Below are 17,057 nucleotides of genomic sequence, written 5' to 3'. Positions count from 1 at the left end.
TTTCCTCACTCCTCTCTGAGTGACTCTCCGGCTGACTGACCTCGAACTCCCTGAAATTCAAAACCTTCCCACTCTTTTATGTATTCTAAACTCCACCCACCTCCCAGCACGTTTAGTGTTCCAAGCAGGGAGCCACCAAAGGTGCTCTGCTACACTCCAAGCAGGGAGCCGCAATGTGACTTTGCTGAACTACTGTGCTGTGTGGGATGCGAGTGTTGGAGTGTGGTCAGGAGTTCCCACCTTACCTGGATGGTGGGGCACCACACCTCAGGAGGAGGTGCAGTATCTCTGTGGCAACTGAACCCTCAGGGGCGCCACACTCAATTGGGTTTAGGTCATGGCTCTGGCTGGGCCAGTCAGGAATGGTCACACAGTTGTTCTGAAGCCACTCTTTTGTTATTTTAGCTGTGTGCTTAGGGTCATTGTCTTGTTGGAAGGTGAATTTTCGGCCAGGTCTGAGGTCCAGAGCACTCTGGAAGAGGTTTTCATCCAGAATATCTCTGTACCTGGCCACATTCATGCTTCTTTCAACTGCAACCAGTCATTCTGTCACTGTAGCTGAAAAACACCCCATAGCATGATGCTGCCACCACCATGCTTCACTGTTGGGATTGTATTGGGCACGTGATGAGCGGTGCCTGGTTCTCTCCACGCACACCACTTAGATTTGTCACCAAAAAGTTCTATCTTTGTCTCATCAGACCGAGAATCTTATTTCTCATAGTCTGGGAGTCCTTCATGTGTTTTTTTTTAGCAAACTCTATGCGGGCTTTCATATGTTTTGCACTGAGGAGAGGCTTCCATCTGCCATAAAGGCCCGACTGGTGGAGGGCTGCAGTGATAGTTGACTTTGTGGAACTCTCTCCCATCTCCCTACTGCATCTGTGGAGCTCAGCCCCAGTGATCTTGCGGTTTTCTTTACCTCTCTCACCAAGGCTCTTCTCCCACGATTGCTCAGTTTGGCTGGATGGCCAAGTCTAGGAAAACTTCAGGTGGTCCCAAACTTCTTCCATTAAATGATTATGCAGGCCACTGTGCTCTTAGGAACCTTGAGTACTGCAGAAATTCTTTTGTAACCTTGGCCATAATTCTGTCTCTGAGCTTCTTGGCCAGTTCCTTTGACCTCATGATTCTCATTTGGTGTGACATGCGCTGTGAGGTCTTATATAGATAGGTGTGCGCCTTTACAAATCAAGTCCTATCAGTATAATTAAACACAGCTGGACTCCAATGAAGGAGTAGAACCATCTCAGGGAGGATCACAAGGAAATGGACAGCATGTGACTTCAATATGAGCGTGTGAGCAAAGGGTGTGAATACTTATGACCATGTGAAATGTCAGGTTTTTTTTTCAATAAATTTGCAAAAATGTATACATTTCTGTTTTTTTTCAGGCAAGATGGGGTGCAGAGTGTACATTAATGAGAAAAAAAATGAACTTTTTTGAATTTTCCAAATGGCTGCAATGAAGCAAAGAGTTAAAAATGTAAAGGGGTCTGAATGCATTCCGTACCCACTGTATTTTGTGACTTTTTAATGCAAAAAGTCACATATCACGCTAAAACTTTTCAAAATTTTAGGCATACATGAAATCACGTGATGGTTAGAGAACTTAGAATTATAGGATCATAGAATGGTAAAGTTGGAAGGGAGTAGGGACCTTCAATGCCAGAGTCACTAAATCATCTCAGACAGATGTCTGTCCAGCCTCTGTTTGAAGACTTCCATTGAAGGAGAACTCACCGCCTCTTGTGGCAGCCTGTTCCACTCATTGATCACCCTCATTGTCAAAAAGTTTTTTTCTAATATATAATCTGTCTCCTCCCATTCCGTTTCATCCCATTGCTTCTCATGTTTCCATGTGCAAATGAGAATAATTATGATCCCTCTACACTGTGACAGCCCTTCAGATATTTGTAGACAACTATTAAGTCTCCTCTCAGTCTTCTTTTTAAGAGGCTAAACATTCCCAGATCCTGTAACTGTTCATCATAGGACATAGTTTGCAGTCCACTCACCATCCTAGTAGCTCTTCTGTAAATTTGCTCCAGTTTTTCAATGTCTTCTTTAAAATGTGGTTCCCAGAACTGGACACGGAATTCCAGATGAGGTCTGACCAAAGGAGGAGTAGAGGGGGATAATTACTTCACGTGATCTAGACTCTATGCTTCTCTTAATACATCCAAGAACTGTGTTTGCCTTTTTTTTGCTGCTGCATCACACTGTTGACTTATGTTCAGTCTGTTATCTATTATTATACCCAAGTCTTTTTCTCACATGCTGTTGCTTAGCCCTATTCTTCCCATTCTTTATATGCTTTTTTTCATTATTCTTGCCCAGATGTAGTACTTTGCATTTTTCCCTGTTAAAAACCATTCTGTTAGTTGCTGCTCACAGTTCCTATTTGTTTAGATCTTTTTGAATCCTCTTTCTCTCTTCTCTAGTATTAGCTACATTTTTTAAGTTCACTTAAAAAGAACTAGACAAACACATAAAAAGTGACTTAAAAAAAGGCTCAAATACAAAGATAAATATGGTACAAACAAAAAAGGCTGAAAAGACTTAAAATGCGACAAAGAAAGCCAAAAATGCAATAATGAATCGGGCCTTATGTGTATACGGGAATTTTTTCTTTCTGAAAACCTCAGTAGTTTTCTTCTTTACAGGCAACATGTACTGGTATGTAAGTAAATAGTAATAGTACATAAAAATAACATAAAGGACACTGATAAAAAAAAGAAAGCATAAAATCCATCCCATTACAACAAGGTATACCATCGGGATCTCGCCCTTTATGAACAGACCTAAATATAGATGGGGCAGAGTAGGACCTAGACCTTTTTGAGCTGGGCATTTTGTCTACATAGCTTTTCACGGGCAGGTGTCTGAACAGTCATGTCTGGATCCTGATCTGTCCCCTCATACATTGAGACCTGCTTACACGTGGTGAGGTTTGACACTAGCAACCTGCTTGGGTACACCCTGTCGCGGTAGGATGGTTTTTATGCTTTTTGATAGAAATAGTGTCGGCTAAGTCCTCTATGTTATTTACAACTATTACTATTTACTTGCTCATTTTGTTTTTATCTTAGGTTTTGACTTTTACTCATGCACTGTTCTGTATTGTACCAATAATTATCACGCATGGTACTGTATACTTATTTGTGCACAAGATGACCGATAATAAGTGGGCGGCTTAGATATACTGGCATCAATGTAAATCAGGTCCTATGTATAGTTGACTGTTCCTCTTTATGTTTTGCAGATGAAAGATTTGAGGAACGAAAATGTGAATCCTTTCCTGGGCTTTTTTTCCGACTGTGGCATTTTTGCCATCGTGACTGAGCATTGTTCCAGAGGAAGCCTGGAGGATCTACTGAAGAACGAAGACGTCAAGCTGGACTGGATGTTCAAATCATCGCTTGTTTTAGATTTGATCAAGGTTTGTACGACGTAGACAAGTCTGACTGAGATGTTAAAATGAGAAAAGGGTTCAACAATTACTATTAAAAAAAAAAAAAAAAAAAAAGGTGTAGTGTAATAAACGTGCAGGTACTGGTATGCCACTACGGAACCAAGACAGATCAAAAGTTAAAGGGTTTTATTTACAGGGATATGATACTCCTCGCAGGGAGAAAGCAGTGGGGGTTAAGGCTACTTTCACACATCAGGTTTTCGGCGTCAGGCGCGACCCGGCATCGTGCCGGAACGCCGGATCCGGCAAATGTTTTGTAAAACCTGATGTGCCGGATCCGGTTTTCTGCCGGATCCGTCTTGTTCTTGACAGACATAACCGGATCCGTCTCATCCGGTTCATCCGTTTTTCTATCCGTTTTTCGACGGATTACGCCGGATCCGGTTTTTAAAATTGACCCTTGTGGCCTTCCGAACGGATTGGCTACTGGAAGACTAGATATAGCGTGTTCCTACAGCCCTTCTTTGACAGGTTGTAGAGAAGAAAGTGCAGGTTGGAGAGAAGAGCAAGTTACTGGCGAAGATGGATGTTGTGATTGGAAATATTACCACTAGAAGTTCTGTGACGGTTTCAGGGACAATTTTGCACTATACTTTATGTCACCTCAAGGCAGAGTACACTGGGATGACAGAGTGTGAGAGATTTGTGCCCTAAACTTGTGTACCTTCTGGACCAACAGTATATACCTTTGCCAACCAAAGTTGGCTATCTTGTCATGGTCTTACTATTTTTAGCTTTAGGCCACAGGTGTGTACCTGGTTGTGTTTTATGCAAAGTATTTCACCTTTTAACAAAAGTTGTGTACATTGGTAGGAAATCACCAACAATAAACACAACTTTTCAGGTGAAATACTTTGCTTCAAACACAACCAGGAACACAACTGTGGCAAAAAGCTAAAATTTACCCACAGTTATATACCTGGTTTTGAATACCTTTTTACCTTTGAAATACCCTGTATTTAACCTTTTTTTTAAACATAGTTCGCCGCAGAAAGAAATGACAGACAACCATTGTGAAACGATAATTTAACTTTTATTTAAATTTTTTTTTTTTTGTAAAATGTTTTTAAAGTGCAAAAAACTTTTTTAATAAAGGTTTTAAACCCAATGGGCATTTTTATTAAAAAACACACATTACAAATCTGTGTAGTGTGGGGTGGAAATACTGCTGGAGGGGCTGCGGGACACTTCGACACTGGGTGTGTGGAGAGAGGACTGGGATCGTGGTGGGGAAGGAACAGTTAGAGGTGAAGGTGTGGAAAAAGCTACAGAATGGGTGGACATGTGGGAGGCAGAAGAGGTGGTGGGCGGTGGAGTGGAGGGTTGGGCAGGGACTGTAGGAGCAGATGATGTTGATGGAAAGTTGTATGGGGAAGGAGTTTGGTACGGGGAAGGAGTTTGGTACGGGGCAGGTTGCTGGAAGTGGGGAGATGTCTGGTACTGGGGAGGTTGCTGGTACTGGTGAGGTTGCTGGTATGTAATAGGAGGGGGAGGATGGAAAGTGGCTGGAGGGGGTGCAGATGTAATAGGAGGGGGAGGATGGAAAGTGGCTGGAGGGGGTGCAGATGTAATAGGAGGGGGAGGATGGAAAGTGGCTGGAAGGGGTGCAGGTGGAGGAACTACAGTGGTGGGAGGTGGAGGTTGGGAGGTAACCTGCTGTAGAGCACCGTGGCACGAATGCATTACATGCATCTGCTGGGTAGGAGATAGTGTTGCCATGCGCTCCACAACAGACCTGAAAAAGGTGTGGTTTGGCGAAGATCTTGCTTCTGAATGCATGGTTTGCAGAAGTGTCTTCACCTCCCGAATGCTGGAGTTGATCTGCTGAAAGCCTGCGGAGATTTGCTCTGACAAGACTTTTAGACAGTTCTGGAAAGATGCATTCAGATGCAAGAACTCTTGCGCATAAGTCTTTTCCTGACCCCTCTGCCGCTGCCGCCCAGTACCCGCAGGTGTACTAGAGGTGGCAGGGGCAGAAGGGTGGGGTAAAGGGAAAGCGATCTCCTCACCAGCAGCTTCATGTAATGTAGGCGGCCACGATGCTCCTGTGCTGGTGGATGGGACAGATGGGTCGAATGTGTGGGAAGGCTGGGAAGGTGCAGATGTACCGGGGCGGTCGAAGTGTCCCTCGGTGCCGGTCTCCTCAGGGATCGCCTCAGAAGGGTCCAATCGTGCAGGCTCCCGAGTGCTGCTCACCGTGCTGTGGAATAAAGAGAAAAAAAAACAATTAAAATAGTGACATGGTATGGCCCTGGCTGAAAAAAAAAAGTTACATCTAACATTTTTTTTCACATGTGGTGGGTAATATTTACCTTCTGGTGAGCATTGTTTCCCGGAGGAACGACAGGGCTTGTGCGTACTTGTACTTGCTCCTGCGTCCTCCAGATCCACTCGGGGCCCACATCTCTTTATTGAACTCCTTCTTGAAACGATCCCTCACAGACCGCCACCGATTCACAATTCTGTTCCCTGAAACGAGAAAGGAGTGGTTAGTATACAACATCAGTGTTTCACAAACTCCAGTCCTCATGGTCCCCAGGGGTCATGTTTTCAGGATTTCCATAGTAAATAGAAATCCTGAACACATGATCCGTGGGGACCACGAGGACTGGAGTTCGGGAAACACTGGTTTACATCAAGCAACCGGTACTGTATATACTTACGCTCTTTAATCTGGGCCCAAACATCGAGGTCCTCCCAGCGGCCCACAAGGAGCGAACAGATTTCCTCCCAGAGTCGTCGGGTAACGATAAGGTCAGCGTGGCGGCGGTCAGCCATATTCCAGAGCGGCTCCCTTTCTCTGACGAGATCGATGAGGTGGTCCACATCGAGTCCTCCATCCTCACCGTCAGAGTCGGGAGCACGCTGTGAAGGCTGTTAAAGAAAAAGACAAAAATAACATAATTAGCCTCCACAAAAGAAATGAAATAAAAAGTGCAAAAAAACAAAGCAAAAATATTTATACTTACATGCTGGTGACCGCCGCGTTGCTGTCGCCGACGACCCTGGGAGGCACTGCGAGGACCTCTTGGCCGAGCACCAGATTGGGAAGACTAGAGAAGAAAACAAAAAATGTTATGTCTTTGGATGTAGGCATTTGTTTGCTGTGTGTGGTCTGCAGAACATTGTTTTCTATGTGTTGTGTGTAGTGTGATGTTGTGTTTCTGCGTTTGATGCAAAAAACTTACCAATTGTGAGCCCACTCCAGGTGTCTGTCCAACCCTTCCTTCTTCTTCTGGGAGCTCCTCTTCATCTTGTGATTCCTGTTTTGAAATAAAAGGCAATGAATAGACAAATATTACAGAGAAGATGGATTTTGGAAATAAAAACTTACCGTCAACCGCTGACGATGCGAGGGAGGGCTCCCAGAAGAAGATGTGCTGTCCTGTTGATGGCCAGACTCCATGGCTGTGGGTATTGCTGCTGCTGTTGCTGCTGCCAGTGATGCCATTTCTGCTGCTGCTGCTGCTGCTGCTGCATCTCTTGGGCGGCTGTTGAATAAAGAGAAACAAAGGGCCAATGAATATCTTGATATTCCATGGCCCTAGTTTGGAGGAATGGGGGATTTGATAATTACCGTCTCTCATCTGCTGCTGGCCTCCCCTCCTCAGCATGTTCCATTTGCTGCTCCATTTGGGGTGGTGGTGGTGCTGATGGTGCTGCAGTGGTCTCCTGCCTTCTCCTGCTGCGCTTGGTTGCTGTCTTGGGTGGCATGTTGGGTGTGGCTGTGGGTCCCACTGTCTTGCTTTTATATATGTCTTGTGGGCAGAGCTACTGAGCATGCTCAGACCAAAAAAAACGGATCCGGCCACCGGATCCGGCTTTCGCCGGATCAGGCGCATTGCGGCGCTCATAGGCTTTCATTGTGTGAAAAAGCCGGACGCGCCGGATCCGGCGGGTCCGGCTTTTTCGCCGGAGACAAAAAACGTTACAGTAGCCGTTTTTTCCAGACGCCGGATCGCGACACATTGCCGGATCCGGCGAAAACCGGATGAAACGCATGGCCATCCGGCGCGATCCGGCGCAAATGCAAGTCAATGGGGGGGAAACCGGATCCGGCATTGCATTTCGCCGGATCCGGTTTCTGTCAAAAGCGCCGGATCACGCCTGACGGCGAAAACCTGATGTGTGAAAGAGGCCTAAACTGGTTTTAAAGCAGTATATCAAACAGCCAAAAATAATAACAGTCATGAACGAGTGTTCTTGGAACTTATCAGTCTGATGAGAATTTGCTTGTAGGGTCGTCTTCTCCCGCGTCGGCGACGTCAGCAGCGGCACTTGTCGTGTCTCTAGTCGCTGTAGGCTCTGCAGACTCTATGGACCCACAACAGGGGTCTTGGGGGTTAATAAGGACAGGCAGGGGAACACAAGGCATTCCAGGTGTCCCCTGCTCTGAGTCTATCGTCCAAAACTAAACAGTCTCTCCTCAGGAATCAAGGGCTCTGTGTCTCTATAAGTCTCTCAGCAGGAATCAGGGGCTCTGTGCCAGCACCGCAGGTACTGGGGCTGCGCAGGCGGGTAACTGTCTCTGCACGGTCTGTAGGATGCACTTCGCTACTCACTGAAGATCCCGCTTCCAGGTACTCACGGGCGGCAATATCTATGTCCCGTCCACTTGTCTTAGATCACTGGCAGTGAGCGCTCTATCCTCTGCGGTGTGCAGCTGCATCCTGCTCTCTCCCCTGCACACGCTGATCTGAGCCCTGCGCGCCCGTCTTTTTCGCCCTCAGCCTGTACTGTTTCCTGTCCCGCACAGAAAGTCTCCCCCCCCGGGGAACCTGCTGTACAGCTCAATGGTTCTGGACACGGAGGCAACCCCCCCTCCGACTTCCTGTGCTTCACCCCTTTACAGTAGCACTAGTCAAGTCACCAAAATAGCAATACTATATACAGACACATATTTAGGAGGTATAAAAACCCAACAAGTCTAGCGCTTGGTGGTGGATGTAGAGGTGTCGAATGCTCAGCATTGGAGTCTTCGGGAGAAATGATTTGCTATTTCATTTTTTTCTGTTTTTATTGTTTTATATCAATTGAATATTTTTTTGTTTATCATAGGGAATGAGATATTTACACCACAGAGATTTCCCACACGGGCGACTGAAGTCACGAAATTGTGTTGTGGATGGAAGATTTGTCCTGAAGATCACCGACTATGGTTATAATGAAATTGTAGAGAACCAAAAGGCTCCCCGATGCCCTGCACCCCCTGGAGGTGAGGATGGAGAAGATAATGTAACATTTCTTTCATCCGCCACCTGATTTCTACTCTCTTTTTTTTTAATCTTTTTAATATTTTCCTTTCGTTTCCTTGTGGGTATTTTACATTATTTTTTATGGCATTCGTAGGGTGGGTTCATTTATAGGCACCTGTCTTATGCTCATCTTATATTCAAAGTAGAGTGAACCAAGGGTTTGGTCACGAGCGAGGCACTTGGGGTGAATACACTATCATCTGCTATAGGAACATAAAGAAGCCGATCTTTTCCCGTAATCCAACCGTTTGAGTGGAGTGAGCTGCGAGACTTTTCCTCTCTGAGGATACCAGTCTAAGAGTATATGAGGGGTTGTGTTATACAATGATATGATCTATTTTTTTTAAAAGGGGTCGCGCTTTCATTTTTTCAAAGGGAAAGCAAAAAAAATCTCCCAACTTGGGGCTTACTGTTAGAGTTTCTGCCCTCCATTCTATCGATCTTGAGTTATAATCCTAGCCTCTATGCATTCCTCTTCCTGTTGACACTAGGACCTTACCATGACATCTGCACCAAATAACATCACTAAATTACACCTCATTCTAATGAAAAGACTGTGACATCAACTCCTCATGGGAGGAGCTAATCTATGTGATGACATTCTCTCATGCAGAATTGTTTTGGACGGCTCCAGAGCTGCTTCGAGATCAAAACCAGGCCAGGAGAGGGACCTTCAAAGGGGATGTATTCAGCTTTGCTATCATACTGCAAGAAGTGGTTGTATGGGGTCCGCCATACTGCATGTCGGGACTCTCAGCTGAGGGTAATGCTCTGATACAATAGATCCTTACATAGTGGAGCAGTATTACACCTCTTCTTGTAGCTCATCCTGTATAATGCACTGTGTGTATGTTTAAGATTCTTTGCAAAGGTGGTCACCGTTCGAGCACATGTGGGTACTGCCATACAACAGACTCCAAAGTATTAAAAGTGCAGGAACCAGTAAAATAGTTACAGGTGTCAAAAAATAATAACGTAAACCTTTTTAAAGCAGAGATTGTCACTATTCCTCCTATCTATGGTAGGGGCGTGCTGAGCTATCAGTATGGTGATGGACAGCTCAGCCGTGCAATCAGAGGTTGGGGCATGCTGAGCTGTCAGTGTGTTGAGTGAAAGTCCAACCGACCAATCAGAACCAAAGCTTTTCCTCTATGTTGAAGTGATTACCTGGCTATATAGCTGTCTCTCTGCCTCCAATTACTGCCAGTTGTAGTTTATGCTCTGTGTTGTCTACGTGCTTTGTGTTCCCGTTCTCAGTCTCAGAACTTTTGTCACCCAACCTTTGACCTTGTCCCTGACCATCCGTTTGCCTAGCCCCTATGTTTTGATCTGCTACCTTCCAGGAATCCTGACCTCGGACTGTGACCCGACTATACCTTTTGTCTTACCCTTTTGTTTATGATGAACTCTCGTGGCATCTGACAACGGACATCTTGACTACCCAGCCTCACAACTTGCCCATGAGTAGTGACTAGCATCACAGAGATTTTATAAACCATGAGATGGGTGTGGTTATTAGAGATGTTTAGAAAACTAGAAGAAAAATACTGTATATAGTGACTCTATTTTACATTTTTCAGAAATCATCAAGAAGGTAAAGAAGCCTCCCCCACTGTGTCGTCCAACTGTGGCCCCTGACCAAGCCCCTCTGGAATGTATTCAACTCATGAAACAATGTTGGAGTGAATTAGCAGAAAGGAGGCCGACGTTCGATGAGATCTTCGATCAGGTTGGGGATACAAGAAGTTTTAGTTTATATCCACCTCTTCCCTTCTACTTTAGATTGACAGACCAATGAGAGGTGGCGCTGAACTGTAGGGTGAGGCTTACTGTTGCTTTTCCACAATTACAGACAGAGCAGTGGGGGGAGGCTCCTGCTACAGCCAGTTGCAGTTGTTGGGGGCACATCTAGAGACTAGAGATAATTGTTATATTTTTCCTTCAGTTTGAATTGACCTAGGATAATATCAAGTATGGTGATAAGCAAGAGTAAATTAGGCAAACATGATCCATCATAGAAAAAAGTCTGCTATGAGTCAGTCCACCCCAAAAATTAAATATTAAGAGGTGTAGGTTGGTCTTGGCACATACAGTTCTGCTCAAAAGTTTACATACCCTGGCAGAATTTTTGCTTTCTTGGCCTTTTTTCAAAGAATATGAATGATAACACCAAACCTTTTTCTCCTCACATGGTTAGTGGTTGGGTGAAGCCATTTATTGTCAGACTACTGTGTTTTCTCTTTTCAAATCATAATGACAACCCAAAACATCCAAATGACCCGGATCAAAAGTTTACATACCCCATTTTGTAATACCGTGTATTGTCTTCTCTAACATCAATGACAGCTTGAAGTCTTTTGTGGTAGTTGTGGATGAGGTTCTTTATTTTCTCAGATGGTAAAGCTGCCCACTCTTCTTGGCAAAAAGCCTCCAGTTCCTGTAAATTCCTGGGCTGTCTAGCATGAACTGCACACTTGAGATCTCCCGAGAGTGGCTCAACGATATTGGGGTCTGGAGACTGAGATGGTCACTCCAGAACCTTCACTTTGTTCTGCTGTAGCCAATGACAGGTTGACTTGACCTTGTGTTTTGGATAATTGTCATGTTGGAAAGTCCAAGTACGTCCCATGCGCAGCTTACGGGCTGATGATTGCAAATTTGGCTCCAGTATTTGCTGATAACGTGCTGAATTCATCTTTCCGTCAACTTTGACCAAGTTTCCTGTGCCTTTGTAGCTCACACATCCCGAAAACATCAGTGATCCACCTCTGTGCTTTATAGTAGGAATGGTGTTCCTTTTACAATAGGCCTTGCTTTCCTCTCTCCAAATGTAATGGTTATGGTTGTGGCTAAAAAGTTCAATTTTGGTCTCATCACTCCAAATTACCTTATTGCAGAAGTTTTGAGCCTTGTCTCTGTGCTGTTTTGTGTATTGTAGATGAGAAACATTATGGCATTTGCGCAGTAATGGCTTTCTTCTGGTACTCGACCATGCAGCCCATTTTTCATCAAGTGCCTCCTCTTATTGTGCATCTTGAAACAGCCACACCGCTAGTTTTCAGAGAGTCCAGTATTTCAGCTGATGTTATTTGTGGGTTCTTCTTTGCATCTAGAACTATTTTCCTGGCATTTGTGACAGGTCACAGGTGAGGATGTTACCTTTAGTAACCATTCAAACCCATTTGTGTCAACTTCTGTGCATCTTATCAGGCCAAAATCACCAGGGTATGTAAACTTTTGATCAGGGTCATTTAAATGTTTTGGGTTGTCATTAGGATTTAAAAAGAGAAAACACAGTAGTCTGACAATAAATGACTTCACCCAACCACTAACCATGAGTGGAGAAAAAGGTTTGGTGTTATCATTCATATATTCTCTGAAAAAAGGCCAAAAAAGCAAAAATTTTGCCGGGTTATGTAAACTTTTGAGCACAACTGTAATTGCAGTTACCAAAGGCCATACAACTTTTAAAGACGAGGAGAGAGACGCGCAATATAATATTTCCATAGTGATGTTCCCACACTGCACAGTATGGTACCTGTTATGAATGAGTCACCGGAGGAGGAGAAAACAAAAATACAAGCTAAGACCAGAAAACCGGAGAGGTTGGTAGCTATTGGATTGCAGACCCCTGATCCTATACACCACAACTAACAGTAGCCGTGGGGGGTTCCTACGGTGCCCTAGACCCCTCGTTCACAGCCGGAGAACTACATAAGCCTAAAGAAGGAAAGGGGAAATCTAAACTGCCCCAGAGCAGACCCCAAAGCAAAAGACAGCCCCCAACATGTATTATCGGTGAAAAACAGATGAAAACACAAACACAGACAGAAAGACAGGCTGAGCAAACGATGGGGCCCAACTAACTAGATAGAACAGGACAGAAAAGATGCTGGCTGCAATCCGCAAAAAACCCTACCAAAAATGTCCCAACCGTCTGATAGGGAAAAAGGCCCTGAAGTAGCTAGACTTCAAAATCACTATATCAGCACTCAGGTATATTCTGAAAACAGAGCAAAGAGATCAACTGATCAGAGACAAAAATGGAATTCAGCCAGTCCCAACCAGGACTGGCTGAATACAAACACTAAGGAAACCAGACAAAATCTCATGGAATAATAGCAGGGCAAAAGCTTAGCTTTTAGTAGACAGGAACTAAACTGGATGCAAGAGCTCAGAGCAGAAAGGATCACCAGCAGCCCTGCAGGGCGTCGGCTGCCTTATATCCACTCAGAAATTCCAGATGTCCAATCACACTCCGCCTGTTCAGATGACAAGTTCTTCCCATCCCAATCAATTTCACTACCTGTCTTCACCAGCAGAGGGAGTTCATCAGACATCAAAGGTGAAGGGGAGAATGAACTCACAACAGGTACCCTCACAATCCCCCCCACAGTGTGATGCCTCCATAGTAACACCGCTAAAATATGATAGCACCACATATTCCCACGCATAGATTAATAACTCTATGGTGACCCTCCACAGTGATCTTCTCCCACTGTATGATACCCCCAAAGTGACACCCCAATGTATGCTGCCTCTACAGTGACTACCACAGACAGTATGCTGCCTGCACAGTGCTCCCCCACAGTATAATACCCTCACAGTGCTCCCCCACAGTATTATGCCTCCACAGTGCTCCCCCACAGTATAATACCCTCACAGTGACCACCAAACTCAGTATGATGCCCTCACAGTGACCCCCACAGTATTATGCCTCAACAGTGCCCCAGCACAATATGATTCCACCACTATGCTCAGCCCAGCATGTACGCATTCTCAGTAGGTAAAGGGGAGTAAGCTTCTGCCAGACTTTTCTGGCATTGACTTATTGCCGATCTATATTTCACTTGTTATCTTCCTGCTGAAAAAGTAGGGAAGTCCCTAAATACAATAGATGCTCAGCAGTGTCCACCCAAAATTTACAAGTAAAACCATTATACATCTGATTTGTATGGCCACTCCAAGTGTTGCTGTCTTGCCTTATGTAGCTCAGTGGAGCTGTCATAATTACCCTGGGCTCTAATGATATTGAAATTACTCTGCTTATCTGTCACATTCTATACAGCAAAGCTAACAAACGAGCTGCCGAAAACAGGAAGTGTTGACCTATTCTGACTTCTTCAGTAGCCCAAACAGGAGAAGAGGTTGCAGATGTTATTAATGAGATAAAGGGTTACTCCGATTTCCCTAGATGGAAAATGTCAGATATTGATTGTAAAAAATAAGCCCTTTTGCAATTAATTGCTTTTTAAAATTTGTGGCAGTTCCTGACATCTTAGCTGTTTTCTATTGTTTACAATTCATTGGCTAGGAAACCGACCACCTGCTGTCTACCTTGTAAGTGCTGCACTGACGCTGACTGGGATTAGGAGGTAACAGCATGCTCCAGTGATCCTGGCCAACTTCAAAATAGTGCTTACAAGCTCAGAAGAAAAGAGCTTGTAAGCACTGCGCAAATAAAAATGTTAATAACTCAGGAACAGCTGAAAATTGTAATAATCAGTCATTGCAAACCTGTTTGTTTTTACAAGCTCTATTCAACAATACCCATTAATGAAAATAAGAAATAACATTTTAATGAATCAAGCAGACTGACTGATCATTGATAAAATAGCACAAATATTAATAACAGATATAAGAGACATTAATAAGAGATCGATCAACAGCAACTTGTTGGTGGTTTCCATATCTTGTTACAAAGTTATGGCAGAATCATTAGAGGTGAGGAAAACGTAAAATGTGCTTTGCTGGTGAGTCGCCTTCTGACATATCTTGAAATACAGTGGCGTGTAAACGTTTTGGCACCCCTGGTCAAAATTACTGTTATTATTAACAGTTAAGCAAGGTGAAGATGAAATGATCCCTAAAAGGCCTAAAGTTAAAGGGAATCTTTCACTTCATTTTGGCGGTCTATGTAAATGATTTTGGTCCGGTCCGATTGGCGGTGATTTGGGTCCTTTCCTCCACCCCTCTTTGGTCGCTGTCCGCAATATTTCTGGGAATTTCCGTCGTTTCCTCCATATTACGCGCGTGCACATTGCAATCTTGACTTGCGCACGTGCAGTAGTCTCTGCCCAACTTCGGGCAAAGCCGAAAAGCATTAGTGCTCATGCGCCGGTGAACTGTGTCCCGGAACACAGCAATACTTCTGGGACATAGACAGCAAAAATGAGGGGGCAGATTCCCTTTAACGATGACACATTTACTTTGTATTTTTAGGCAAAAATATATATATTGTTATCTTTTGCATTTCATAAAATTGCAAAAAGGAAATTGGACCAGTGCAAAAGTTTGGGCACCCTTTAAGATTTATGCTCAGATAGCTTTGACTAAGGTTTTAGATCTTAATTAGCCTGTTAGGGTTATGGATTGTTCAATATTATCGTTAGGAAAGACTAGGTTATGTTAATTTCCCAGCTTTATAAAAACATAGTGTCAAAGATCACAGCCAGGGGGTTCCCGCTGAATCCATCGCCATCCCCTATTGTCAGGACAATTACATGATTGACCGGTGATTAACGGATGAGGCTGCGGCTGTTACCACTAACTAACAGTGAGCGTATGGTATACACACCTCTGATTCTAGCGCATGGAATATAAATATAACCAAGTACGGTCACTACTTACTCTACGATAACCCAAGAACTACTCACTACCACCACCAATCGTTTTTGTACAGGCTGATTGGATGCCGGGTTTGTGACAGCATATGGCTTTCAGGAGTGTGGTTTATAGAACAAAAGGAACAGGACTATTCAATTTTATATTTAATCCAGAACGATAGGCAGTGTTTATAAAAAATATACAAAAGATTTTACAAAGGGGACAAAACAATACAGCATATACAATTACATAAAATAAAGTGGATTAACAGAGAAACTTTCTACTGGTCACAGAGATGGCTCAGCTTACCGAATGGAAGCAATCCTATTGAAAATGTCTGGTTAACATGGATCAAGCCTACACTGATATGTATCTTCTTTTGCATTGAGCACAGATCAATATTCGCCTTCTCCTTTTATCAGCACCTAAGTTACACCCACACACCTCCCCTCGATGACTCATAACAGGGCTGGTCATGCGATGTGGCTTCAGTTTCAGAAGATTATGATATTTCCATCATTGACAATATCTTCACTCCTGACTAGAGTTGAGCGGCTTTTGGTTTTTTATGGTCGAGTTTCGTTTCGTGAAACCCGACTTTTCCAAAAGTCGGGTCGAGCAAGATTGGCCAATTATAGGGAAAAGTCGGGGTCATCCCGAAACACGAAACCCAATGTAAGTCAATGGGGAATAAAAGTCGGCAGTGAGAGGAGGACAGGAAACACACCTACAGTGCTCTTTGAATGTCAAAAGCATCAATTCTTCTTACTTAAGCTGGTCAACCTTAATTAACTTCATAATACAAGTTACGCACTGAAAAATGGGGGTTATTTGGCTAAAGTTGTGGGGGGGTAGGGCTGGCTCCAGGTTTTCATGTGCCCTGGGCGAAAGAGCGCCTCTTTAAAAACACATACCACAACTCATGATGCTCCGATACGGCAGAGAAATAGCGGTATAGTACAATGAAAAATACTTCACTTTTTACATCTCATGACGAGGCCCATCTATTTCTCCATACAGAATCATTGGTCCCATATAATGTTTGAAACAGTATATGATGAGCTCCACATAATGCTACAGTATATGTTGGTCCCCATGGATGAAGCTCCACTGTCTTATGGGCCCAAATAATGCTCCAAACATAATGGGCCCCATTTCTAATGCTCTAGTGTATAATGGGCCCTGTAAATGCTGCTCCAGTGTCTGATGTCCACCTTTGGAATGTTCCAGTGTATGGTGGGCCCCATCTATCATTCTCCAGAGTATAGTGCTCCCCAAAAATTGCTGTCCCAACATTGAAAACAATCAAATAAGTCTCCTCGCTAGGGAATCCCTGTACTAATCTGGACTCCTCGTCGTCCCCATCTTCCATCTCACTGCACAGTATTTCAACCTTGCAAGTGCTGTGATCCTGAGCAAGGCAGGGGGGGGGCCCACTCGTTGGCGACGGCACTGGCACAGGGCCCCTGATAGTACGGTGGTGTGTCTGATGGCGGGTGGGCCGAACCTGCACTTTCATCTGCAGCTTCCTCTTTGTCACCGTGTAAGATGGAACTGTATATGGGAAGGGTAACCTGAGTTTCATCAGGGTCAGATTCAGGCCGGGTAGCGTGCGAGGGGAGTGTAGTGGTCTGGGTCAATGTACCAGCAGATTCATCGAGCAGTGGCTGGGCATCAGTGCACTTGTGTCGCCCCCAGGAGTACGGTCGCCACAGTGGCAT

General features: G+C 44.3%; 1 protein-coding gene across 1 annotated transcript in view; it reads left to right on the top strand.

Moving 5' to 3' along the window:
• LOC141051490 (retinal guanylyl cyclase 2-like) overlaps window positions 1-17,057 on the top strand; it is a 100,392-nt gene that overhangs the window by 44,292 nt on the left and 39,043 nt on the right. Inside the window, exons 8-11 of the mRNA XM_073548412.1 lie at window positions 3,266-3,442; window positions 8,534-8,690; window positions 9,344-9,493; window positions 10,311-10,459. Coding sequence (XP_073404513.1) covers window positions 3,266-3,442; window positions 8,534-8,690; window positions 9,344-9,493; window positions 10,311-10,459 — 633 coding nt within the window. The remainder of the gene's footprint in view (window positions 1-3,265; window positions 3,443-8,533; window positions 8,691-9,343; window positions 9,494-10,310; window positions 10,460-17,057) is intronic.

The sequence above is a fragment of the Dendrobates tinctorius genome, unplaced genomic scaffold, assembly GCF_039654945.1.
Source record: "Dendrobates tinctorius isolate UK_male_01 unplaced genomic scaffold, ASM3965494v1 ptg000157l, whole genome shotgun sequence".
In the NCBI taxonomy this organism is placed as follows: domain Eukaryota; kingdom Metazoa; phylum Chordata; class Amphibia; order Anura; family Dendrobatidae; genus Dendrobates; species Dendrobates tinctorius.
Note: the sequence above shows the minus strand (reverse complement) of the source record. Positions and strands in the feature narration are given on the sequence as shown.